Below are 23,757 nucleotides of genomic sequence, written 5' to 3' on the forward strand. Positions count from 1 at the left end.
GACACAGAGATCCCAGAGAGGGCATACTAGTATCGCTCATTCTCATTCACTCACTCACTCAGTAGCTATGGAGCTCTAGTGTACGCCAGGGGACGCAAATAGAGGTGCTGTCTGTGCCAGGGATCAACATGGCAAACCAGCAGACTGTAATTTCCTGCTTTCTCCAGCTTATTTTTCGTTTTTATTTATTTGAGCCGGAGTCTCACTCTGCCACCCAGGCTGAAGTGCAGTGGCACGATCTCGGCTCACGGCAACCTCTGTCCTCTGGGTTCAAGCGATTCTCATGTGTCAGTCTCCCAGGTAGCTGGAACTACAGGCATGCACCACCATGCCTGGCTAATTTTTTATTCATTTATTTTGAGACAGAGTTTTGATATTGTATCCCAGGCTGGAGTGCAGTGCCATGATCTCGGCTCACCGCAACCTCCGCCTCCCGAGTTTAAGCGGTTCTCATGCCTCAGTCTCCTGAGCAGCAGGGATTACAGGCATGTGCCACCACGCCCAGCTAATTTTTGTATTTTTGGTAGAGACAGGATATCACCATGTTGGTCAGGCTGGTGTTGAACTCCTGACCTCGTGATATACCTGCCTCAGCTTCCCAAAGTGTTGGGATTACAGGCATGAGTCACTGCACCTGGCCTCATTTTTGTATTTTTAGTAGAGATAGGGTTTCACCATGTTGGCCAGGCTGGTTTTGAACTTCTGACCTCAAGTGATCTGTCCACTTTGGCCTCCCAATGTGCTGGGATTACAGGTGTGAGTCACCGTGCCTGGCCTCATCTCATGGCTTTAAACTTTACCCCCATGGCCCCGTGGCCCCTGCAGACCTCTCCCCTGAACGCTACAGTCCTGTGTCCAGTTGACTCCTTACCTCTCTGCTGGGAGGATGAACAGGCATCTCCACCTTCACGTGACCAAAGGTGACCTCCCGAACCTCTGTAAACGCATTCCCCTGTGCTCCTGCCCTTCTCAGATGAGGTGACCGTGTGCTTCCCAGGATATCACTAAAATCTCAACATGCTTTTAAAACGTAAAGGATAATTACATTATTTGTAAGGGTTTTAATTTGTGATATAAGGAAAAAATTACAAGTTTACTCAAAATGGGTGAAGAAATTCATCATTTTAAAAATTCTTTGGAGTTGTGGGAGGAAAATGTTAGAAGACCTCGTCCCTGCCGGATCTATGCCCCCAGGACCTCTCTGACCTCATCTCTTTCCTGTGTCCTCCTCCCTCCCTCTGCTTCAGCCACACAGCCGTCTTTCCTCTTCCTGGGCCGAGGTCGCTCCTGCCTCAAGGCCTTCATGGGGGCTGTCCCTCTGCTGGAACTCGCTGGCCCCTCAGCTGCAGGTGCAAACACCCCTCCTTCCCCAGGTTTCTGTTCTGATATCACCTGCTCAGTGGTGACTTCTGTGACCCACCTCCCATTTAACACTCCAGCCGCACCCTCACCCCCTCCTCTGGTCCATATTGGCTGCTCTGCATGCTTCTTTTCGTTTTTTCACCTTCCACTGCCTGTAGCAGTTTATCGTCCCTGGTGCGGTGGGCAACAGAGGGGACCGTATGTTCTCAGGGTGAGGTGTCCTTTGTATGTGTGGTTGTGTTACAGGGAGGGGGATGTGTTGATTCTGAGCAATAAACAACATATTTTTAACTTTCAGGATTGGCTTCTAAAGACTCTTGGTCCATGAGGAAGAAACTCGGAAGAGCAAGAGGAAAGCAAAGGAGTCAGGGATGGCTCTTCCTCAGGTGAGATGATATTCTCGGTGGATTGTTCTGTCTCCTTCCTTTCAGAAACGCTGGGGCTTGGAGTTGGGAATCTTCTCTGAGTCTGGAGCGTCCTATCTGACAGGTTTGCTCACACTCACCAGTGCCTTCCCTCAGTCCCTCTCATCTCACTTAGATTCCATCTCTAATGACCCAGTGACATGAACTTGGGAAGAGGCTGCACTGGGCATGGGCCTGGGAAGGGCTCACACCAGACATGGATGGAGACGGGGTGAGGGTCCCGTGGTGTCAGTGCTGTTGGGCAGCAGGGATTGTTCAGGGGCCACATCTGGATGCTCTGTCAGGTCTCTGTGGACCAGTATTAGAGCAGCTGCCAATGGAAGTCACGTATTCATGTGCACAACATACATGGTAAATTCTAGAAAAGGAGACCAATAAGGGGAAAATATTTTCTGCCTGATTTTATACTACATTTTTAGGTAATCGAGTGAGTTACTGTGTTTCTGACTCCAAAAATCTTACTAATTAGAATGGAAAGTTCATACACAGAAATAAATGATACAAGGTGTTTTATTCCAACATTATTTTAAGAATATGAAATCAACATAAATAATAGGAGATTCATTAATCCATTCGTAGCACATTAAGCTCATGGACACTGTGGTGTTACTGTGGAGAGGCTTGTGAAACAGCTGTTTTCAGTAAAAACGGTTATAATTTTTCTCAAATATGGGAGCAGTACTTTTTTATCCTAGAGGATGGAGCCATATTCTCATTCCACCTATTATTATATTATTATAATATTTTAAATATACAAAGTCTTGCTCTGTTGCCTAGGCTGAAGTGCAGTGGCATGATCGTGGCTCACGGCAACCTCCACTTCCCGGGTTCAAGAGATTCTCCTGCCTCAGCCTCCTGAGTAGCTGGAATTATAGGCATGTGCCACCACACCCAGCTAATTTTGTTGCATTTTTTATTAGTGACAGGGTATCACCATATTGGCCAGGCTGGTCTCAAACTCCTGACTTCAGGTGATCTGCCCGCCTCAGCCTCCCAGAGTGCTGGGATTACAGGCACGAGCCGTGCCCAGCCCCACCAATTATTATTAAATATATATTTTTATATTTAAACATCAAATGATGTATATATTTGTTTTGTGGTAACACTCCAAGCAAAGCTGCAGCTTAGACCCTTTGCCATAAAGCATCTCCTCTCCCTGTCACGTCCTCCACCCTCCTTCCAGCCTCACTGTGGAGCCGCTACTGCCAGTTCTGTGCCATGTGTCAGAGCAAATCTCATACACGTGTATTTCTGCATCATTATGAGACTTTAGAAAAAATTCCGCGGTAAATTTTAAAAAATTATTTTTATATTTATGTTTTTACTTTAGGTTTGTGGCTACATGTGAAGGTTTGTTACACAGGTAAACTAGTGTCATCGGGGTTTGTTGTACAGATTATTTCGTCACTCTGGTGTTAAGTCCCGTATCCAATAGTTATTTTTTATTTATTTTTTTGAGACTGAGTTTTGCTCTTGTTGCCCAGGCTGGAGTATAATAGCATGATCTCGGCTCACTGCAACCTCTGCCTCCCAGGTTCAGGCAATTCTCCTGCCTCAGCCTCCTAAGTAGGTGAAATTACAGGTGTCTGCCACCACTCCTGGCTAGCTTTTGTATTTTTACTAGAGACAGGGTTTCACCATGTTGGCCAGGCTGGTCTTGAACTCCTGACCTCAGGTTTTCCACCCGCCTCGGCCTCCCAAAGTGCTGGGATTACAAGCATAATCCACTGCGCCCAGCCCCCAAGAGTTATTTTTTTCTGCTCCTCTTCTTCTTCCCGCCCTCCACCCTCAAGTAGACCTCAGTGTCTGTTGTTTTCTTCTTTGTGTTCCAGGAAATATTTTAGTTTCATATTTGATTCTGCTGGTTGTGAATTTACATGTTGTCATGTTAGTAAACATGGCTAGCTTGCTCTTTGGCATCTGCAGTGGAAACTGGCTCCTTTGCGATTTTTCTCTGTGTAAAGAGTGCCATAGTGGCTGCCTCTGCGCACGCCTGCATCCCTACACATATCTGAACAGTCCTCCAGGTCAGGCAGGTGAAAGGTGATTGCTTCTTCTAGGATGGGGCATTTCCTGTTTTCTTAGATCTGACAAGATTCCTCCCTGCCCCCAACTGCCAGTGTATCCTCTTCTACCAAGATGTGATTCCTCTTAAGTTAAACAAAACTTGCTACTTTTTATATTTCTAAAATCGTTCTCTATATGCACACCCACCTACACAAGTATACACACACAAACATATATACATACATATATACACACAAAAATATATATTTTTTGAACATCTTTTATTTTTTGAAAATCTGGGGGAAATGGCAGATCCTTTGTATTAACATCTAGTTTCTTGTGAGTCTGTGTAGGTTTTATTATTTTGTGGACATATATATATATAATGTATTTTCATACTTTGAGTAATTGAGTTTTCATGTATTTTCTTTTATTTTGAGACTGGGACTCACTGTGTTGCCCAGGCTGGAGCACAGTGGCACGATCTTAGCTCACTGCAACTTCCACTATCAGGCTCAAGCCATCCTTCTACCTCAGGCTCCCAAGTAGCTGGAACCACAGGTGCCTGCCACCATGCCCGGCTAATTTTTTTTTTTTTTTTTTTTTTTGAGATGAAGTCTCTGTTGCCCAGGCTGGAGTGCAGTGGCGTGTTTTTGGATCATTGCAACCTCTGCCTCCCAGGATCAAGCAATTCTCCTGCCTCAGCCTCCCTGGTAGCTGGGATAACAGGCATGTGCCACTGTGCCAGGCTGGATTTTAGCTTCTGATTCTGATCTTCCACTGTGGACGTTGTCATCTCTGAAGACATCACTCATACCCTGTCTCATCTAGATCCTGAATGTCACTTGCATTGTCAATAAACGTTTCTGGGCTGGGCACGGTGGATCACACCTGTAATCCTAGCACTTTGAGAGGCTGAGGCAGGCGGATCATGAAGTCAGGAGTTTGAGACCAAACTGGCCAATATGGTGAAACCCCATTTCTACTAAAAATACAAAAATTAGCTAAGAGTAGTGGTGCGCACCAGGAATCCCAGCTACTCAGGAGACTGAGGCAGGAGAATCACTTGATCCTGGGAGGTGGAGGTTGTGGTGAACTGAGATGGCACGTTTGCATTGCAGCCTGGATAACAGAGCAAGACTCTGTCTCAAAAAGAAAAAAAAGTTTCTAACATTTCTATAAGGAGAAACCTGCATTGATTTTTATTTTATTATATATATATTTTTTCTTTTGAGATGGAGTTTCACTCTTGTTGCCCAGGCTGGAGTGCAGTGGCACAATCTCGGCTCACCATAACCTCCACCTCCCTGCTTCAAGTGATTCTCCTTCCTCAGCCTCCCAAGTAGCTGGGATTACAGGCATGCACCACAACGCCTGGATACTTTTTGTATTTTTTCTTTTTTTAGTAGTGACAGGGTTTCTCCATGTTGGTCAGGCAGGTCTTAAACTCCCGACCTCAAATGATCTGCCTGCCTCAGCCTCCGAAAATGCTGAAATTACAAGCATGAGCCACTGTGCCTGGCTCCTGTATTGATTTCTTTTGTATTATCCACAAACATCAGAAATTCATACTGAGAGGGTATTGTGACTTCTTTAAAAGGTATAATAAGGCCAGGTGTGGTGGCTCATGCCTCTAATCCCAGCACTTTGCAAGGCCGAGGCAGGTGGATCACAAGATCAGGAGTTCGAGATCAGCCTGATCAACATGATGAAACTACGTCTCTACTAAAAATACAAAAATTAGCCAGGTGTGGTGGCGCCTGCCTGTAATTCCAGCTACTCATGAGGCTGAGGCAAGAAAATTGCTTGAATCTGGGAGGCGGAGGTTGCCGTGAGCTGAGATTGTGCCACTGCACTCCGGCCTGGGCAACAGAGCGAGACTCCATCTCAGGAAAAAAAAAGAAGTATAATAAAACACAACTCAGAAGACATCATGTGGTGAAACATCCCTTACTTGGATGTCAGAACTTTCTCTACAATTAAATCCACGCTTTCCCCTCTCTCCTCTTCTCATTTTCTGTAAAGGTAAGAACTCCTCCCATAACCATTTCCTTAAAATGTGTTTTCATTTCAGGGTCTACTGACATTCAGGGATGTGGCCATAGAATTCTCCCAGGAGGAGTGGAAATGCCTGGACCCTGCTCAGAGGACTCTGTACAGGGACGTGATGTTGGAGAATTATAGGAACCTGGTCTCCCTGGGTGAGGATAACTTCCCTGCTGGGGATGTGCCCTTGTGTATCTTTGTATTTTCTCTTTTTTTTAGATACAGCGTCTTGCTCTGTTCCCCAGGGTGGAGTGTAATGGTGTGATCAGGGCTCGCTGCAATCTTCAATTCCTGGGCTCAAGTGATTGTCCCACCCCAGCCTCCCCCAGTAGCTGGTACAAGTGCATGCCACCATGCCGGGCTACTTTTTTAGTATTTTTTTGTTTTGTAGTTGTTGTTTTTGTTTTTGTTTACAGACATGGTCTTGCTGTATTGTTGAAGTTGGTCTTGATATCCTGGGCTCGACACATCCTCCTCGGCCTCCTGAGTCGCTGGGGTTACAGGCGCCAAACCCCATAACTAATTATTGGTTTTTATTTTTTAAATTTTAGCGTATGTGTGTCCTTAGGGCTAATATGAGTCTTCTGTGGACAACATGTAGTTGGTTCCTGTTGATTGAGCCAGTCTTTGCCTTCTGAGTGCAGAGTTAAATATTTACATTTGAAGTATTACTGATGGAGAAGACCTTACCATTGCGTTTCTGTTACATATTATCTGTATTTCTTGTAGGTTTGTTTTTATTCTTCATTTCTCGTTTATTACTTTTTGTGTTTAATTGCTTTTTTATGTAGACATGTTTGACTCCCTTCTTATTGAACTTTGTTTGTTTGTTTATGATGGAGTCTCACTCTGTCGCCAAAGCGTCACTGCTGTGTGCGATGTTGGCTCACTGCAGCTGGCTTCACTTCTCGGGCTCAAAAAATTCTTGTGCCCCAGTGGCACAAGAGTGCCACTGTAATCCCAGCACTCTGGGAGGCCGAGGCGGGCAAATCACCTGAGGTCAGGAGTTCAAAACCAGTCTGGCTAACATGGCGAAATTCCATCTCTAGTAAAAATACAAAAATTACTCAGACACGATGGTGGGTGCCTGTAATCCCAGTTACTCAGGAGGCTGATGCAGGAGAGTCACTTGAACCCAGGAGGCGGAGGTTGCAGTGACCCAAGATCATGCTACTGCACTTCTGCCTGAGCGACAGAGTGAGACTCTGTCTCAAAAAAAAATTTTCATAACCTGTGAAAACTACTCTTTCTCCTCTAGAACTCTTTGTTATTTATGTTAGAATTATTTTGTGTATGTTGCATTTTCAGTATCACATATGTACAGTGTTTTCTCATGCTGTTTTCTTCTAAATAATAAAAAGTTGAATTATGAAGAGAAGGTACACTTATACAAGTTTCTTTATCTGTCCTTTTATTTGGTTATTTACTTATTTATTTATTTATGAGACGAAGTTTTGTTCTGTTGCCCAGGCTGGAGTGCAATGGCACAATCTCGGGTCACTGCAACCTCTGACTTCCGGGTTTAAGTGATTCTCCTGCCTCAGTTTTCTGAGTAGCTGGGATTACAGGCATGTGCCACCACGCCCGGCTAATTTTGTATTTTTAGTAGAGACAAGGTTTCTCCTTGTTGGTCAGACTGGTCTCGAACTTCCGCCCTCAGGTGGTGATCCACCTGCCTTGGCCTCCTAAAGTGCTGGGATTACAGATGTGAACCCCTGCATCCAGCCTATCTGTCTTTTTATTTACCTTTACTGGAGAACTTTATGTATATTTGTGGGTGGGAGTTACTCTTTAGACTTCTTTCATTTCTTTCTTTTTTCTTTTCTTTTTTTTTTTTTTTTTTTGAGACTGAGTCTCTGTCTGTTGCCCAGGCTGGAGTGCAGTGGCTCGATCTTCGCTAACTCCACCCTCTGCCTCCCAGGTTCAAGTGATTCTGCTGCCTCAGTCTCCCAAGCAGCTGGGACTACGGGCACGTGCCACCACATCCAGCGAATTTTTTTTTTTTTTTCTGTAGAGATGGGGTTTCACCGTGTTAGCCAGGAAGGTGCCGAAAGGATGCTGCTGATCTCCTGACCTCGTGATCCTCCTGCCTCAGCCTCCCAAAGTGCTGGGATTACAGGCATGAGCCACCGTGCCTAGCCAGCCTCAAAGTTTTTAAAACATGTTATTGTTTTCAGATTGGCTTCATGTATTGCAAGATTTACAGTACAGACGCTAAAATTCCTTTGTTTAATCAGATTTGCCAGTCTTCGGTGATGTTGATCATGAGATGCTCCTTTTCTTGTCTCAGTCATTTCAGTGTCCTCTCAGAAATAGCTTAGACTGGCCAGCCGAGGTGGCTCACGCCTCTACTCCCAGCAGTTTGGGAGGCCTAGGTGAGTGGATCGCTTGAAGTCAGGAGTTTGAGACCAGTCTGACCAACATGGTGAAACATCAACTCTACTAAATACAAAGTGGGGTGACTCACGCCTGTAATCCCAGCTCTTTGGGATGCTGAGATGGGTGGATCACCTGAGTTCAGGAGTTTGAGACCAGCCTGGCCAACATGGTGAAACCCCGTCTCCACTAAAAATACAAACATTTTCTGGGCATGGTGGCGGGCACCTGTTATCCCAAGTACTTGGGAGGCTGAGGCAGGAGAATCACTTGAACCCGGGAGGTGGAGGTTGCAGTGAGCTGACATTGTGCCACCGCACGCCAGCCCGGGTGACACAGTGAGACTCCGGGCTGAGGTGGGAGAATCTCTTCAGGCAGGAGAATCGTGCCACTACACTCCAGCCTGGGTGATAGAGCGTGACTTGGTCTCAAAAGCAAACAAAAAAGGAAATAGCTTAAACTGGGAGGTTTACAGCATAGACATTTATTTCTCATGAGTCTGGAAAGTGGGAAATCCAGGAGCAAGGTGCCAGCCAAATTGGTTCCTGGTGACGGCCTTCTTCGTGGTTTAGTCCAGCCACCTTCCTGCTGTGTCCTGACATAGTGGAAAGAGGAACAGGGAATGAGCTCTTTAATATCTCTTTTTATTAAATCACTAGTCCTATTCATGAGTAGTCAACACCCATGACCAAATTCTCTCAAAGGCCCCATCTGCAGGAACACCCTATTAGAGAATAAGAACTCTGAATGTGGCTTTTGTTCAATAAGAACATTCAAACCAGGGAGCCTGCATCATATTGTTTATGGTTTTATTGTGCAATTTGTTTTATACAATGTTTTCTCTGATCCCAGTTTATAAATTTTCCCAGTACACATTATATGTTTTATATTTTGTGCATAGTGAACTAGATAACTAAGGTCAATGCATATATATAGAATTGCTGTATTGCTTGGCTGTTTCATAAACGTAGTTGTGATATCATTGTTGCACCTTCTGACATTGTTAGTCAATTCTTTTTTTTTTTTTTTTTTTTGAGATGAAGTCTCACCCTCTCACCCAGGCTGGAGTGCAGTGGTGCAATCTCATCTCACTGCAACCTCTGCCTCCTGGGTTCAAATGATTCTCCTGCCTCAGCCTCCTGAGTAGCTGGGATTACAGGCTCCTGCCACCGTGCCCAGCTAATTTTTTTGAATTTTTAGTAGAGTTAGGGTTTCACCATGTTAGCCAGGCTGCTGTTGAACTCCTGACCTCGTGATCCACCTGCCTTGGCCTCCCAAAGTGCTGGGATTACAGGCAAGAGCCACAGCGCCCAGCCAGTAGTCCCTTCTTATTCCTTATAATGCTGTGTATTTTTTTGATCTCATACATCAAAAGGTAGTGATCTTAACATGTATTTCAGTTCTTATGTTGTATGCTGCTGGTAAGTAGAAATTGTGGCTTTTGTTTTTTGTTTGTTTGTTTGTTTTGTTTTGTTTTTGTTTTGGGACAGAGTGGCGCGATCTCGGCTAACTGCAAGTTCCACCTCCTGGGTTGACGCCATTCTCCTGCCTCAGCCTCCTGAGTAGCTGGGACTACTGGCACCCGCCACCACACCTGGCTAATTTTTTTTTTTTTTTTTTTTTTTGTATTTTTAGTAGAGATGGAGTTTGACATTGTTAGCTAGGATGGTCTCGATCTCCTGACCTCATGATCTGCCTGCCTCAGCCTCCCAAAGTGTTGGGATTACAGGTGTGAACCCAGCCGTGGTTTTTTTCTTAACAGAGAATTGTTTAGAATTCTGCAGGCTGTATAAATGTACTTCTTATTTGCTTGCTGATTTTATGTGTTACGTTACTTTATTAATTAATTTTATGACTGTACATAAGGCTTTTTGGTACGTGTTATGCAATATAACTGACACACTCCACTCGTTAGTGTCACAAAGTGCCGCCTGGCGCTGTGGCTCACGCCTGTAAAGGAGTTTGGGAGGCTCAGGTGGGTGAATTGCTTGAGTCAAAAGTTCGAGGCCAGCCTGTCCAACATGGTGAAACCCCATCTCTCCTAAAAATACAATAATTGGCCAAGCATGGTGGCGCATGCCTTTAATCCCAGGTACTCAGGAGGCTGAGGCAGGAGAATGGCTTGAGCCCAGTAGGCAGAGGTTGCAGTGAGATGAGATTGGGCCATTGCACTCCAGCCTGTTGTGACAGAGTGAGACTTCATCTCCAAAATATAAAAATACAAACAATTTTTTTAAATGTCACAACATGCCTTTTCTGCATGAATAAAAGTAATTTTATAACAGTTGTTCAGAAAAATATTGTATTAGCTTTTTTTTTTTTTTTTTTTTTTGAGGTGGACTCTCACTTTGTCACCCAGGCTGAAGCACAGTGGTGCGATCTCAGCTCACTGCAACCTCTGCCTCTTGGACTCAAGCAATTCTTGTGCCTCAGCCTCCTGAGTAGCTGGGACTACAGGCATGGGCCACCACACCTGGCTTAATTTTGTAATGTTTTCTTATCTTCTCAGTGCTATGACTATTTGACAATACAGAATTTTCATTGATTTTGGTTATCCTTATATGAGCTTGTTGTGGATTATTTTCCGATATAGTATATTGTGTGGTCCTTTAGCATTTATTTGTATATAGTAAATATGCTGTAAATATGAAGAATATATGCTTTTGTCTTCATTGATGTGACAGTGATATGTTTTTTGCAAACTCTTACACAGTTTAGGGTCACAGTGGAAAAATACTCCTTACTTTAGGCTTATACACGTTTGTGCCCTGTCAGCGTTTTGACATGATATTGGAAATAGACTTCCATAGAAATGATTTCAAGCACATGTGATCGCCCTTTATTTATTTAAGAATCTTACCAGGCGGGCGGTGGCTCAAGCCTGTAATCCCAGCACTGGGAGGCGAGGAGCGGAGGCGGATCACGAGGGTCAGGAGTTGAGACCATCCTGGCTAACACGGTGAAACCCGTCTCTACTAAAAAATGTCTCTAAAAACTAGCCCGAGGCGCAGTGGCGGAAGCCTGTAGTCCCGCTTCGGGGAGGCTGAGGCAGGAGGCAAGCGTGAACCGAGGCCGGGCTTGCAGTGAGCTGAGGTCGGCCCTCCAGCCTGGGTGGCAGAGACTCCGTCTCAAAAAAAAAAAAAAGAATCTTAGCCTTTTGGGTTCCTAAACTTTCAAGATAATGTTTAGGAAGTTTAAAATAAGTATTCCTTTTTTGTGAAATCCCTGTTACACATTTCAGTATTATACCATCTGTACTTAAAGGTGGAAACCTATTGGTGTATATATTTTGTAGATATCTCTTCCAAATGCGATGAAGGAGTTCTCATCAACAGCACAAGGCAATACAGAGGTGATCCACAGAGAGACAATGCAAAGACATGAACGTCATCACATTGGAGATTTTTGCTTCCAGGAAATGGATAAAGATATTCATGATTTTGAGTTTCAGTGGAAAGAAGATGAAAGAAATAGCCATGAAGCACCCATGACAAAAATCAAAGAGTTGACGAGTAGTACAAACCGACAGGATCAAATGCATGCTGGAAACAAACCTACTAAAGATCAGCTTGGATTAAGCTTTCATTCGCATCTGCCTGAACTGCATATATTTCAGCCTGAAGGGAAGATTGGTAATCAAGTTGAGAAGTCTATCAACGATGATTCCTCGGTTTCAACATCCCAAAGAATTGAGAAGTCTATCAACGATGCTTCCTCATTTTCAACAGCCCAAAGAATTTCTTGTAGGCCCAAAACCCATATATCTAATAACTGTGGGAATAATTTCCTGAATTCTTCATTACTCACACAAAAGCAGGAAGTACACATGAGAGAAAAATCTTTCCCATGTAATGAGAGTGGCAAAGCCTTTAATTATAGCTCACTCTTAAGGAAGCATCAGATAATCCCTTTAGGAGTGAAACAGTATAAATGTGATGTGTGTGGCAAGGTCTTTAATCAAAAGCGATACCTTGCATGTCATCGTAGATGTCACACTGGCGAGAAACCTTACAAGTGTAATGATTGTGGCAAGACCTTCAGTCAGGAATTAACCCTTACATGCCATCGTAGACTTCACACTGGAGAGAAACATTACAAGTGCAGTGAGTGTGGCAAGACCTTCAGTCGAAATTCAGCCCTTGTAATTCATAAGGCAGTTCATACTGGAGAGAAATCTTACAGGTGTAATGGATGTGGCAAGACCTTCAGTCAAACATCATACCTTGTATACCATCGTAGACTTCATACTGGAGAGAAACCTTACAAATGTGAAGAATGTGACAAAACAGTTCAAATCAGAGCCTTGAAAGAAGACATAGGAAAATTCATACTGGAAAGCGTACAAGTGTAATGAATGCCTTGGGACCTTTAGTGGAAGTCATCCCCTTACTGCATATACATTAGACTTCATACTGGAGAGAAACCTTACAAGTGTAATGAGTGTGGCAAGACCTTCAGTCAGATGTCATCCCTTGTATACCACCGTAGACTTCATACTGGAGAGAAACCTTACAAATGTGAAGAATGTGATGAAGCTTTCAGTTTCAAATCAAACCTTGAAAGACATAAGAGAATTCATACTGGAGAGAAACCTTACAAGTGTAATGATTGTGGCAAGACCTTCAGTCAGACGTCATCCCTTGTATACCATCGTAGACTTCATACTGGAGAGAAACCTTACAAATGTGAAGAATGTGATGAAGCTTTCAGTTTCAAATCAAACCTTGAAAGACATAGGATAATTCATACTGGAGAGAAGCTTTACAAGTGTAATGAATGTGGCAAGACCTTTAGTCGGAAGTCATCCCTTACACGCCATCGTAGACTTCATACTGGAGAAAAACCTTACAAGTGTAATGAGTGTGGCAAAGCCTTCCGTGGGCAGTCAGCACTTATTTACCATCAAGCAATCCATGGTATAGGGAAACTTTACAAATGTAATGATTGTCACCAGGTCTTTAGTAATGCTACAACTATTGCAAATCATTGGAGAATCCATAATGAAGAGAGATCTTACAAGTGTAATAGATGTGGCAAATTTTTCAGACATCGTTCATACCTTGCAGTTCATTGGCGAACTCATAGTGGAGAGAAACCTTACAAATGTGAAGAATGTGACGAAGCTTTTAGTTTCAAATCAAACCTTCAAAGACATAGGAGAATTCATACTGGAGAGAAACCTTACAGGTGTAATGAATGTGGCAAGACCTTTAGTCGGAAGTCATACCTTACATGCCATCGTAGACTTCATACTGGAGAGAAACCTTACAAGTGTAATGAGTGTGGCAAGACCTTCGGTCGAACTTCAGCCCTTGTAATTCATAAGGCAATTCATACTGGAGAGAAACCTTACAAGTGTAATGAGTGTGGCAAGTCCTTCAGTCAGAAGTCATCCCTTACCTGCCATCGTAGACTTCATACTGGAGAGAAACCTTACAAATGTGAAGAATGTGACAAAGTTTTCAGTCGCAAATCAAGCCTTGAAAAACACAGGAGAATTCATACTGGAGAGAAACCATACAAATGTAAGGTTTGTGACAAAGCTTTTGGGCGTGATTCACACCTGGCACAACATACTAGAATTCACACTGGAGAGAAACCTTACAAGTGTAATGAATGTGGCAAGACCTTCCGTCACAATTCAGCCCTTGTAATTCATAAGGCAATTCATAGTGGAGAGAAACCTTACAAGTGTAATGAATGTGGTAAGACCTTCCGTCACAATTCAGCCCTTGAAATTCATAAGGCAATTCACACTGGAGAGAAACCTTACAAGTGTAGTGAATGTGGCAAGGTTTTTAATCGAAAAGCAAACCTTGCACGTCATCATAGACTTCATACTGGAGAGAAACCTTACAAGTGTAATAAATGTGGTAAGGTTTTTAATCAACAAGCACACCTTGCATGTCATCATAGAATTCATACTGGAGAGAAACCTTACAAGTGTAATGAGTGTGGTAAAACCTTCCGTCACAATTCAGTCCTCGTAATTCATAAGACAATTCATACTGGAGAGAAACCTTACAAGTGTAATGAATGTGGTAAGGTTTTTAATCGAAAAGCAAAGCTTGCACGTCATCATAGAATTCATACTGGAGAGAAGCATTAGAAATGTGAAGCATGTGACAAAGTTTACAGTTGCAAATCAAGTCTCAAAAGACAGGAGAATTCATACTGGAGAGAAAGCTTACAAATGTAAGAGTTTGTGACAAGGATTTTGGGCATGATTCACAGCTGACACAACATACTAGAATTCACATTGGAGAGAAACCGTACAAGTGTAATGAGTGTGGCAAAGCTTTTGGTGGTTAGTCAACACTTACCATCAGGAAATCCATGGTGTAGGGAAACTTTACTAATGTAATGATTGTCACAAAGTCTTCAGTAACACTACAACCATTGCAAATCATTGGAGAATCCGTAATGAAGAGAGATTTTAAAAGTGTGATAAATGTGGCAAATTTTTCAGACATTGTTCATACCTTGCAGTTCATCGGCAAACTCATACAGTAGAGAAACCTTACAAATGTCATGATTGTGGCAAGGTCTTCAGTCAAGCTTCATCTTACGCAAAACAAGAATTCATACAGGATAGAAACCTCACAAGTGTGATGATTGTGGCAAAGCCTTTACTTCACGTTCACACCTCATTAGACATCAGAGAATCCATACGGGAGAGGTATCTTTACAAATGTCATAAGTGTGGCAAGGTCTTCAGTTCGAGGTCACTCCTTGAGGAACATCAGAAAATTCATTTTTGAGATGATTGTTCCAAATGCAATGAGTATAGCAAACCATCATGCATTAATTGGCATTAGAGTCAATTCAGCATTGACTGGAGTTTGAGTTGACTTAACATTGAGTTCAAGCCTTAATTGACATTGAAGTGTTTATGTTTAGAAGATTGGGCCAGGCAGGGTGGCTCACGCCTGTAATCCCAGCACTTTGGGAGGCCAAGGCAGATAGATCACTTGAGGTCAGCAGTTTGAGACCAGACTGGCCAACAGATGTGAGTCACTTTTCCCAGCCTGTTTTTTTGTTGCTTTAAGAAAAACTGAGGGATTTTTGTGGGTATGTGTTGAAAATCACATTTGTTTGAATAATCATTTAACAATATTAATACTTCCAATCCATCAATATGGGTTATATGTCTATTTAGTTTTTTTGATCAATGTAGATTTCAAGGTACAAGCTTCTCACCTTAATTCAATTTATTTGTAAGTATTTCTTGCTTTAAGTTTCATAGCAAATTGAAGTGTGTTCATAAGTTTCTTTTAACATTATTTATTGTTAATGTAAGGAAATTCAACTAATTTTGGGTGATGATTTTTTGTATTCTGCAAATACACTGAATGGGTTTATTAGTATCAGTAAAATCTTGGTTGAGTCTTTGTGATTTTCTTTCTTTCTTTTTTTTTTTTTTTGAGACAGTCTTGCTCTGTTACCCAGGCTGGAGTGCGTTGGCATGATCTCGGCTCACTGCAATTGCCGCCTCCCTGAGTCAAGTGAATCTCCTACCTCAACCTCCTGAGTAGCTGGGACTACAGGCCCATGCCACCATGCCTGGCTAATTTTTGTATTTTTAGTAGAGATGCGGTTTCCCCATGTTGGCAAGGATGGTCTCAGTCTCCTGACCTCATGATCCACCCTCCTTGGCCTCCCAAATTGCTGAGATTACAGTCATGAGCCACCGTGCCCAGCATTTTTTTTTTTTTTTTTTTTCTTTTTTTTTTTTTGAGAGGGAGTGTCGCTTTTGTCACCCGGACTGGAGTGCAGATCTTGGCTCACTGCAACCTCCACCTTTCAGGTTTAAGTGATTCTCCTGCCTCAGCCTACCGACTAACTGAGATTACAGGTGCCTGCCACCATGCCCGCATAATTTTTTTGTATTTTTAGTAGAGATGGGGTTTCACCATGTTGACCTGGTTTGTCTTGAACTACTGAGACTTCAGGTGATGTACCCCCCTCAGCTTCCCAAAGTGCTGGTATTACAGGTGTGAGCCACTGCACCCAGCCAGTGATTTTCTATATAGAATATCATATCACCTACAAAGAAATAATTTTTTTTTTTTTTTTTGAGACAGTGTCTCACTCTGTCACCAGGCTAGAGTGCTGTGGTATGATCTTTACTCACTGCAACCTCTGCCTCCCGCATCCAAGCAATTCTGTCTCAGCCTCCTGAGTAGCTGGGACTGCAGGCAAATGTCGCCACACCTGGCTAATTTATTTACTTTTTTATTTTAGTAGAGACGGGGTTTCACCATGTTGGCCCAGATGGTGGGCCAATATGGTGTTTTGAAGAGAACTTGAAGAGAATCTCCTATGTTAGATCTCCTAACTTCATTATCCGCCTGCCTTGAACTCCCAAATTGCAGAGATTACAGGTGTGAGCCATGAGCCCGGCCCCAACAAATATAATTTTACTTCTTTCTTTCTAATTTGGATGAGTTTTATTTCGTTTGCTCTGTCTAGGACAGCCAGTATTTATTGAATATAAGGGATGAGAGCATTCTTGCATCATGTGAGATCCTACAGGAAAAGCATTCCATTTTCCTTTATTGGTTATTTCAGCTGTGGTCATTTCCTGGATGGTCTTTACATTTTTGAGGTAAAACTCTACCTATGTTGTTTAGGATTTTTACGAAGAATGAATATTGAATTTTGTGAAATGCTTTTTATCTGTCATTCTGTGCAAGTGTGTATCCCATTGATTTGAGTATGTTGAACCATCCTTGCATCCCATGAATAAGTAGCACTTGAATATTTACAATCCCTTTTTATATCCTCTTGAATACAGTTTGCTAGTATAAGGGTCTTCAAGAAGTTCATGGAAAAATACATATGAAAAATTTGTGTGTGAATTTCACACTTTTTGCACCAAAATGAACTAATATAAACTTGTTACAACATGTCTGAACAGGCTCTAGTTTGAGGCACTCAGAAGGATAAGATGTGAGTTTGAAAAGAACCTCTATCAGAGCAATACAAATTCTATTAAAATTAAGAAGAAACATCAAATTTACAATAAGACCAGACGCAGTGGCTCAGGCCTATAATCCCAGCGGTTTTAGAGGCCGAGGCAGGTGGTTCAAGACCAGCCTGGGCAACATAGGGGGACCTCCTCTCTGCTAAAAGTAAAAAAAGTCAGCCAGGTGTGGTGGTGCACCCCTGTGGTCCCAGCTACTCTGGGCGCTGAAGTGGGAGGATCACTTGAACGAGGGATTTTGAGGCTGAAGTGAGCCTGATCTCCCCACTGCACTCCAGCCTGGGCGACAGAGCTAGACCCTGTCTCAAACAAGCAAATGAGAGGCATAATTCCTCCTTTGAGAATAAAGGAAAAGATTTTCCTTCCTTTTGTGTCTTTTCTCAGGACATTTATTTAGAAAATTTGTAAATGTACTTTCTCTGTCTTCAGAAGTGGTATTTTTTAGAAACAACAAAACTTGTTTTCATCTTAGTGGTGATCCAGGGGTATCTTTCTAAAGGACTTGGGAGTTCTGGCTTTGAAATGCAAACAACAAAAAAGATAGTACCTCTATCTCAGTAGTAAATTAAGTCATTCAAAATCAGGCTGGGTGTGGTGCCTCACTCTGGGAGGGTGAGGCAGGTGGATCACCTGAAGTCAGGAGTTCGAGACGAGTGTGACCAACATGGTAAAACCCCATCTCTGAGAGATACAATGGAGGTTGCAGTGAGCGGAGATTGTGCCACTGCACTCCAGCCTGGGCAATAAGAGTGAAACTCCGTCTCAAAAAAGAAAAAAGAAACCAAGTAATTCCAATTAAAAAAAAATTTTTTTTTTTGAGGTGGAGTCTCCCTCTGTATCCCAGGCTGGAGTGTGGTGGCCTAATGTCAGCTCACTGCAACCTCCACCTCCCGGGTTCAAGTGAATCTCCTGCCTCAGCCTCCTGAGTAGCTGGTACTACTCCAGGCGCCACCACGCCCAACTAATTTCTGTATTTCTAGAAGAGACGGGATTTGCCATGTTGGTCAGGTTGGTCTCCAACTCCAGACCTCAAGAAAGTGATCCGCCCACCTCGGCCTCCCAAAGTGCTGGGATTACAGGCATGAGCCACTGCCTCCAGCCTCTTTTTTTTTTTTTTTTTTTGAGATGAAGTTTCTCTGGTCGCCCAGGCTGAAGTGAAATGGCGCTATCTCACCTCACTGCAACTTTTGCTTCGGGTTCAGAAAAAATTGAATTACCCTACCACCTCCTTCAACCACCAAAATCAAAATGGCTGGGAGAGTGACCCTCTGTGAGTGCGTCCCTGACTGCTACACTCCCACCAGCTCCATTACAGTTTACAAATGCCACGGCAACATCAGGAAGCTACCCTACAAGGTCTAAAAAGGGGAAGCATGAGTAATCCACCCCTTGTTTAGCAGACTTGAAGAAATAACCATAAAAATGCGCAGCTAGCAGCCCTCGGGGCCCCTCTGTCTATGGAGTAGCCATTCTTTAATTTTTTTACTTTCTTTTTTTGAGGCGGGTCATCTGTCGCCGGCCTGCGGGTGCAGTGGGCGATCTCGGCTCGCTGCAAGCTCGCCTCGGGTTCCGCCATTCTCCTGCTCAGCCTCGGTAGCTGGGACTTCTGAAGCGCCCGGCCACCTCACCCGGCTTCAGTTTTTAAGTATTTTTAGTAGAGCCAGCGGGGTTTCACCGTGTTAGCCAGGATAGTCTCGATCTCCTGACCTGCGTGATCAGCCCGTCTCGGCCTCCCAAAGTGCTGGGATTACAGGCTGAGCCACCCAGCGCCCGGTAATTTTTACTTTCTTAATAAACTTCCTTTCACTTTGCACTGTGTTCGCCCTGAATTCTTTCTTGTGCGAGATCAAAACCTTCTCTTGCGATCTGGATCCAGACCCTTTCCTGTAACATATTTCTGTCCTGGAACATTAACATATTATGTTGTCAACAAAGTTTATCTTAGAAGTATTTGATTATATAGCAGGAAAGGCTAAAAAAAAGTATTTAAGAATAACTCATTTATAGTGTGGCATAAAATTACACATGTAAGGGACACCTGGTTTATTTATATCCGCTGTTTTAAAGTTAGTGCTTTTCTTAATCCGCCCCCCTCCACTTTTTTTTTTTCAATTGAGACCAGGAAGGGAGCCCCGTGGGAGGGTCTTACGCTGCCAGCATGCTGGCCCTGGACCCGGGTTCCAGCGATCACCACACATGTTTCCCTGAGTGACTGGGACCCCAGGCTCCCGCCCCCACGCCCGCATCCCTGTTGTGTTTAAGCAGCAGATGGTGACCTCACTCATCCCTGGCCTGCGCACTCCATCCCGCATCCCAGGCAGTGGCCCTAGGGAAGTCTGGAGCTAAGCACAGGGTGGACTGTCCCTCCCGAGTGAATGAGGAATAGAAAGGGAGAGGAGTTCTACTCTGTTCTGTGGGCCGTCAGTGTAAAATTGCTCTTTCCACCGAAGCAGAGCTTTGCATTTTACATTCTAGTTTGCATCCCTGTTTCACACAATTCCAAGGCTTTTGAATTATGCTTCAGCATCCAAGGCGGGTCTCGCCTCCAAAACCTGGAAAACACAGGCTGCGGAGGGAGGCTGAGCGAATTGTAGGCCCCGCCCCGCCCCCGGGATCCCTGCCCGGCAGGCCACTTATCCACTTCCGTGCCACGCCCCTTGCCCTTCGCGCCCCGCCCTGCCTCGCTCGGGCCCCGCCCACCTTATCGGGGTTCCTCCCAGGCCCGGCTTCTGTCCTGCACAGATTCGCACAGACAGGGAAGCGGGTCGCCTCAGTGAAGGTCACACTGCAGCGCCTGAGTTTCGCTCTGTCTCTAGTTAAGTCGGTCCTTCGCAGGCCCCCAGCTCTGCTATACTTGGGAGGTGGGGTCCCCAGAGACCTGGAAATTCCCGCCCCACTTCCTCCACAGAGAGAATATAGAGACTTCCCTGTGAGAGTCCGCGGGTCGCTTCCTTTTGGGTTTTCTTGTTTGTTGAGAAGGGGTCTCACTCTGCCGCCCAGGCTAGAGTGCAGTGGCCCGATCTCGGCTCACTATGACCTCTGCCGGCGCGATCTCGGCTCCCTATGACCTCTGCTGCCCGGGTTCAAGCGATTCTCCTGCCTCAGCCTCCTGAGTAGCCAGGATTACAGGCACCTGCCACCGTGCCCGGATAATTTTTGTAGCTGTTGGTATAGACAGGGTTTCACCATCTTGGCCAGGCAGGTCTTGAACTCCTTGTCAGACCTCTGAGCCCAAGCTAAGCCATCATATCACCTGTGACCTGCACGTATACATCCAGATGGCCTGAAGCAATTGAAGAGCCACAAAAGACGTGAAAACAGCCAGTTCCTGCCTTAAGTGATGACATTACCTTGTGACATTCCTTGTCCTGGACAATGAGTCTCAGAAGCTCCCCACTGAGCACCTTGTAACCCCCGCTCTTACCTGCAAGAGAACCACCGCCTTTAACAGTAATTTTCCGCTACCTACCCAAATCCTGTAAGACTGCCCTACCCCTAGCTCCCTTTGCTGACTCCTTTTTCAGACTGTCAGCCTGAACCCAGGTGATTAAAAAGCTTTATGGCTCACACAAAGCCTGTTTGGTGGTCTCTTCAGACGGACTCGCGTGACACTCCTGACCTCTTGATCTGTCCGCCTAGGCCTCCCAAAGTGCTGGGATTGAGGCTAAGCCACCGCACCTGGCCTCCTTTTGGGTTTAAGGTCGGTCTGAGGCTGGTCCCGTCCCGGGTCTTTCTGCCATAGGGCCGTGTAGATGCCTTCTATCATGTAGTTCCTGCTCAAAACCGTTTCCTGACCCCTCCTCCCGCGTGCACTTTTTAAAGTCCTCACCCCAGAGGTGGAGTCCCGCCCTTAGTGCCTCCCAGCCTCTCCCTCGCTGGTCCCTGGAGTGCAGCCCCACAGCCCCAGTCCCCGGGAGGCCACGTGCCCTGCCTGATCCTGGGAACCTGCAGACCCCACCCCTGCCCTAGGGCGCCTTGCCTCCCACCTCCCTCCTCCTCATGCCGTGCCCTGCTGCTCCCCAGTTCAACCCCTGGAATACATGCTCTCCGGGGAAGCAGCCATCTTACTCCATCCCCTTCCAGTGAGTATGTGGGCCAAGGAGATCAGGAGAAAGAGCGAGCGAGCGACTGAGAAAGGAGCAGAAAAACTGAGACAGTTCTGCTTGGTGCGGTGGCTCACGTCTGGAATCCTAGGACTTTGGGAGGCAGGCAGTAGGGTTGTTTGAGCCCAGGAGTTTGAGACCAGCCTGGGCAACATGGCGAAACCTCATCTGTTGGTAGCAAGCCCTAAGCCTATCATAAACAGGCCTTAAAGAAACTGGCCATAAACAGGATTTCTGCAGCAATGTGACATGCTCATGATGGCTGTCACGCATACTGCTAAAAGTTGTGAGTTTGCTACAGCAGGGCAAGGAACTCCTGGCCCCGCCCGGAGCAAAAAACTGCTCAAACCACAGACAATAGCAGGAGCGGCCTGGGCCTTGACAGCATGTTTTTGCTGCAGATAATCAGCCAGAGCCTGTTTCTCTGTTCCTAGCTGAGAATGCTTTGTTTCCCACAAGGAATGCTTTTAGCTAATGTATAATCTATAGAAGCAATGCTTATCACCGGCTTTCTGTCAATAAATGTGTGGGTCAAACTCTATTAGAGGCTCTCAGCTCTGAAGACTGTGAGACCCCTGATTTCCCACTCCACACGCTTTATTTCTGTGTGTGTGTGCCTTAATTCCTCTAGTGTCGCTGGGTTAGGGTCTCCACAACCGAGCTAGTCTCGGCACTCATCCTTACAAAAAGTTTTTTTTTTAGAAGTTACCCAGGTGTGGTGGCACACATCTATGGTCCCAGCTACTTGGGAGGCTGAGGTGGGAGGATTGCCTGAGCCCAGGAGGTTGAGGGTGAAGTGAGCTGTGCTCCCATCACTGCACTCGCGCCTGGATGAGGGAGCAAGACCCTGTCTCCAAAGAAAAAGAAGGAAAAAAAAAAAAAAAGGAAAAGGAAAAATGAAAAAGAAAAGAAAAACCCAATCTGAGACAGAAAAGAAGAATGAGGACCTGGCGCGGTGACTGAAGCCTCCAATCTCAGCACTTTGAGAGGCCAAGGCAGGCGGATTTCCAAGCTTTGCATTTAAGTAAATTCTGTATTTAATCATATATTTGAAACTTTATTATTATCTGCTGACATCAATTTCTGTCGCATTGTAGGAGCCTCACTAGAGAGGGCACCTGTTGCCATGTTGTAAAACTCACACTTGTCAAAAAGACATGGGTTGTGGTTTCTCCCCCTCCCTCGCTCGGGATGAAGCTAGTTAGCTGACACAGATGGTCACCTCCATTACCAAGTAGAGCCGGGATGAACTATGTGTGACCAAGAGTGTTATCAGTTCCTCTTCCCTGAGGACTGATTAGTGTTTATCTTGAAAACATGTACTTAATGGGTTTTATAGAACAGTGAAGTTGCTTCTCTCTTTTCAACCTCTTGGCTATTTGCCTCTATTTCCCATCACATTCTGGTCTAAGGCTTATGCATTAATAAAACGGTTTTATTTCTTTTATTTCTTTATCTATTATCTCTGTACATCTATAGGTGTTTCGTCATTGGGGGGAAGACTTTTTTGTTTTGTTTTCAATTATATTTTCTCAACAATTAGAAAGTGAAGTAAAAAGTATTTGTTGGGCCAGGCACAGTGGCTCCCGCCTGTAATCCCAGCACTTTGGGAGGCTGAGGCAGGCGGATCACTTGAAGTCAAGAGTTTGAGACCAGGCTGGCCAACATGGTGAAACTCGTCTACAAAAATACAAAAATTAACAGGGCATGGTGGCACAGGCCTGTAATGGCAGGTACTCCGCTAGCTGAGGCAGGGGAATAGCTGAAACCCAGGAGGCAGAGGCTGCAGTGAGCCGAGATCCCGTCACTGCCCTCTAGCCTGGGCAACAGAAATACTCTGCCTCAAAACAAAAGAAATAAGTAAATAAAGGAATAAATCTCTTCTACAAATGTGCTGAGACAACTAACTGGATATCCACATGGAAAATAATAATGTTGGATCCCTATCTCACACAATCAAAATTTTATTTTAAAACGTTAAAAAAAAAAAAAAAAAAAAGGAAAAAAGGGGGAGAGAGAGAGAGAGGAGGAAGGCAGCCCTGTGGGAGCGGGTGTTACTTTGTCGCCCAGGCTGGCCTGGACCCCAGGCTCAGCGATCCTCCCGCTGCTACTTCCTGAGTAGCTGGGTCCTCAGGCTCCCGCCCCCGCGCCAGCATCCCTGCTGTGTTTATCTAGCAGGTGGTGAGGTGACTCCCTCCCGCATCCCAGGTGGTGGCTTTAGGGAAGTCTCTGAAGCTGAGCACAGGATGGACCCTCCTTTCCAAGTGAATGGCAATAGAAAGGAAGAGGATGTCTATTCTGTTTTGTGGGCCGTCAGCATGAAATCGTACCTTCCGCCAGGCAGGGCCGTGCATTTCACATTCTAGTTTGCATCCACGTTCCAGACAATTCCAGGGCTTTTGAATCATGCCTCAGTCTTCTTAGCTGGTCTCACCTCCAAAAGCCGAAAACA

The 23,757-nt window shown here is 44.8% G+C and overlaps 1 protein-coding gene across 1 annotated transcript; it reads left to right on the top strand.

Moving 5' to 3' along the window:
- The first annotated feature begins 700 nt into the window (after nt 1–700).
- On the top strand, nt 701–15,814 carry LOC110740375 (zinc finger protein 845). The gene is given in 8 exon segments (XM_031659265.1): nt 701–1,349; nt 1,661–1,748; nt 5,869–5,995; nt 11,512–11,527; nt 11,529–12,502; nt 12,505–12,552; nt 12,555–12,616; nt 12,619–15,814. Coding segments are annotated over 7 exon segments (2,949 nt in total). The 5' UTR covers nt 701–1,349; nt 1,661–1,733; the 3' UTR covers nt 14,326–15,814.
- Nucleotides 15,815–23,757: the final 7,943 nt, after the last annotated feature.

Source organism: Papio anubis, chromosome 20 (assembly GCF_008728515.1).
Source record: "Papio anubis isolate 15944 chromosome 20, Panubis1.0, whole genome shotgun sequence".
In the NCBI taxonomy this organism is placed as follows: Eukaryota; Metazoa; Chordata; class Mammalia; order Primates; family Cercopithecidae; genus Papio; species Papio anubis.